Source organism: Panicum hallii, chromosome 9 (assembly GCF_002211085.1).
Source record: "Panicum hallii strain FIL2 chromosome 9, PHallii_v3.1, whole genome shotgun sequence".
In the NCBI taxonomy this organism is placed as follows: Eukaryota; Viridiplantae; Streptophyta; class Magnoliopsida; order Poales; family Poaceae; genus Panicum; species Panicum hallii.
The window spans coordinates 16,514,488-16,517,699 of NC_038050.1; the positions used below are offsets into that span (position 1 = coordinate 16,514,488).

General features: G+C 51.4%; 1 protein-coding gene across 1 annotated transcript; it reads right to left on the bottom strand.

The window, feature by feature from the left end:
• Window positions 1–258: 258 nt before the first annotated feature.
• Window positions 259–2,025, bottom strand: LOC112872871 (BTB/POZ and MATH domain-containing protein 2-like). The gene has a single exon (XM_025935907.1). It carries the CDS (start codon window positions 2,023–2,025, stop codon window positions 259–261), a length of 1,767 nt encoding a protein of 588 aa, XP_025791692.1.
• Window positions 2,026–3,212: the final 1,187 nt, after the last annotated feature.

Genomic DNA, 3,212 nt, shown 5'->3' on the forward strand with positions numbered 1-3,212 from the left:
CTGCTAGCTTCGTCATTGATCAGCTCGATCCACCTTACTCAAGTCCTGCAAAGCCAAAAGGAAAAAAGAATAGCTCTGAAAATGAAATCATAACAATGCAGCTAAAGAATGGCACTCTATAGGATCACTATATATGAATGTTCTAACAAAATCACTATATATGAATAGAACTATATATACTCTTATTTGTCACTATCTAGAATTAGTAATTTTTCATGTAGTAGTACATACCATGATACCAATGAGTACCATCACGTGTCAGTTATCATACTTAAGTGACGCAAGCTTGGCAATGCGATCTATCAGGACAGAAGGGCAGCTGCTTCTCAGCTGTTCCAAGCCGCCCGCCGCCATCACGTCCTGCAGATGAGCAGGGGAGTCAAGGAAATCCAAGCAGTCCTCCTTCAGCTCTCGGCAATGGTGCTCCTCAGCTAGCGCAAGGATGGCAGCCACAGTGGTCGCGTTGATGTATCTGCACAGCATCGTTTCGCACATCAGCTTCAGCCTCTCGAGGCCATATCTATCTGCTGCCACAAGCAACTGCTGCCACATAACATCAGCATCAGCATTGTCCTCAGTTTTCTCTTCCTTCATGTGTGGCCAAGAATCATCGTAAATGAAGGTGAGCAGTAACTTGAATACTTTTGATTCCATGTCATGTATGCTTATGACCCCGTCTGTGTTTGTATCCTTTATCGGGCCAAAAAGGTCAGCCCTGAAGACTGCAGATCTGGCAGCGAGCACACGCTTGTGTGCAGAGAAGGTCTCGCCGCCGACCTCAAATGTCACATCCGTTCTCTCCTCGGATTGGAGGAGACTAGACAGATGTTGGTGCAAATCAGATTCTGGTACCTCAAGCAACGGTGGAGCAGATTCACCATAGTCTCCAGTGTCGACATCAAAATTCAGAGATGCAAGCTTGGCAATGAGCTCTTTCAGAACAGAGGGCCAGCTGCTAATCAAATGGTCCAAGCCGTCGACCACCATTACCTCCTGTAAATTGGCAGGAGAGTTGAGGAAATCCAGGCACGCCTGCTTCAACCCTCGGCAACGGTGCTGCTCAGCTAGCGCGAGGATGTTCGCGACTGTGCTCGTGCTGATGCAGTTGTCACACAGCTCTTTTTCACAGATCAGCCTCAACCTCGGGAGATCATATCTATCTGCCGCTACAAGCAAGTGCTGCCACATAACGTCTCCTTCCTCCGTTTCCATCTCCGGCACTGAATTACTGTAGATGAAGTAAAGTAAAAGCTTGAATACCTGTTCCTCCATGTCGCTCACATGTATGACACTGGTAGTTGTTCCTTCCTTCATGGGCCCAAAGAGCTGAGCCTTGAAGACCGCGGACCGGGCTGCAAGCACGCACCGGTGTGCGGCGAACTTCGCACTGCCGACCTGAAACGTCACATCGGCGCCCACGAGGCCGGACTGAAATAGGCCAGCGATATCCTGTTGAATATCAGGTACCAGAAGCACAGAATTGGCCGGAACAGCTGCATCGGCATCCGTGATGCTAACGACCTTGTTGATGATGATGTCACACCGCAAGGTGAAACTGTCATTCTTGATATATTTTGACTTCTCAAAGATTTTCTTCTTCGTTGAACAGGGGAAACTACAGGCAAAGGCAACACTACGACTACAGAATGTACAAGTTTCCTTCGCACCAGTGAGCGATGACGAGTCGCTGTTCTGAGCCTTATCAACGACGAAGCTGAACTCATACTGCACCACCACAGGATCGAGAACATTACCTTGATCAAGGACGAGATAAAAGAATATGTCGCCGTCATGGTCTGGTTCGTAGCCATTGGGGCAGCACTCGATGACCCAGCGGTAGCCTCCGACTCTGAAACGGCGAGATGCAATGCGCTCGCCATTGGGGCGGTCCTTGATGCGCGAGTATCCATTGACAACTAGCAGGTGGTACCCGCTGTAAATGACGGCCGTGGTGGCCGAGGCATATTGCGGCGGACTGCCGCCGCCTTCGACGACGGATACGCCGGCGAACGACGACATGGCCATGATTCCAGAAGACCAGAACTGATACGAGTTGAGATCCCCAAGCGGCGCCGTATACAAAATGAATGCGTGGAGTGAAAAGAGAAGGCACGACCCCTCGTTTCCGGGCTCCTCGAGAGCTGAAGCTGTGCAGCTGCTTCGAGTCTTCCGAGGTCACGAATTGATGGCGCGAGAATCGCTTGAGGAAGGCGAGGAGCCCTTGGGCACGCAGTGGGCAGCGCGTCACCACAGCCGGTGCACCTGGCCCACCAAGAAAGAAAACGAGCAGTCAGCAAGAATCGTCTGCAATTGAACAAAGAGCTTCAACACTGGCCGGAAGCGAGAGAATTGACCTACAGCTCATGGGCCATAGGCCGAGGCAAACGTTCAAGCTCTGGTGGTGCATAATATAGGTCCTCTTTGGCCGGGTTTCTTAAGCTGCTTCTCCTAATTATAGCCAAATAGTTCATAAATAAAATGGATTCAGTAGTGAAGCTTAGAAGAAGCTGCTGGCCGGCTTACACTAAGGTACGGACCCAAATATAACGGCTCGCATCGGCTTCACCTCCACCTCATATCATTCTTTGTGAAAATACTGTACACCTTCCCGCGTGGTGCTTATCGACTATGCGTGGTGGGAAAGGGTAGCAGCGGCTGATGGCGTTGGGCATAGATGGCCAAACAGGCCGCCCGGCCCAACACGGCATGGGCCCATCTTGGCACGGCCCGTTTCGGCACGGGCACAATAACGGGCCGTGCCGGGCCGCCCCACGTGCTGCTTCAACAGCCTAGGCACGGCCCGAGGGCAGGAGAATCGTGCCGGGCCGTCTAGCATGATGGGCCGTGCCGACTTGCTAGCCCGCAGGCGGCTGGAGCGGAGCTGAGTGGGCTGCTGGTTCCCAACCCTCTTGAGTCCCAGTTCAACCTTTAGTTCTGGTTTCCACACCCGGGACTAAAGGTCCGTGGAAAGGGAAAAAAAATTTACTCTATGCCTAGAACTTAAACTCGAGACCTCTTGCCTCACGCACAGCTTCTTTACCACCTCACCTACACATCACATGTAACTTTGAATGTGATGCCTTCCTTTTAAACTAAGCCGTGAAGGACCCTTTAGTCCCGGTTGAAGCCACCAACCAGGACTAAAGGGTTATCCTTTAGTCCCGGTTGGTGGCTCTAACTACGACTAAAGCTCTCCGCCGTCCTCTAGCCGT

Excerpts from the sequence above, each read along its gene's own strand:
- LOC112872871 (XM_025935907.1), bottom strand. The coding sequence starts at position 2,025 with ATGGCCATGTCGTCGTTCGCCGGCGTATCCGTCGTCGAAGGCGGCGGC.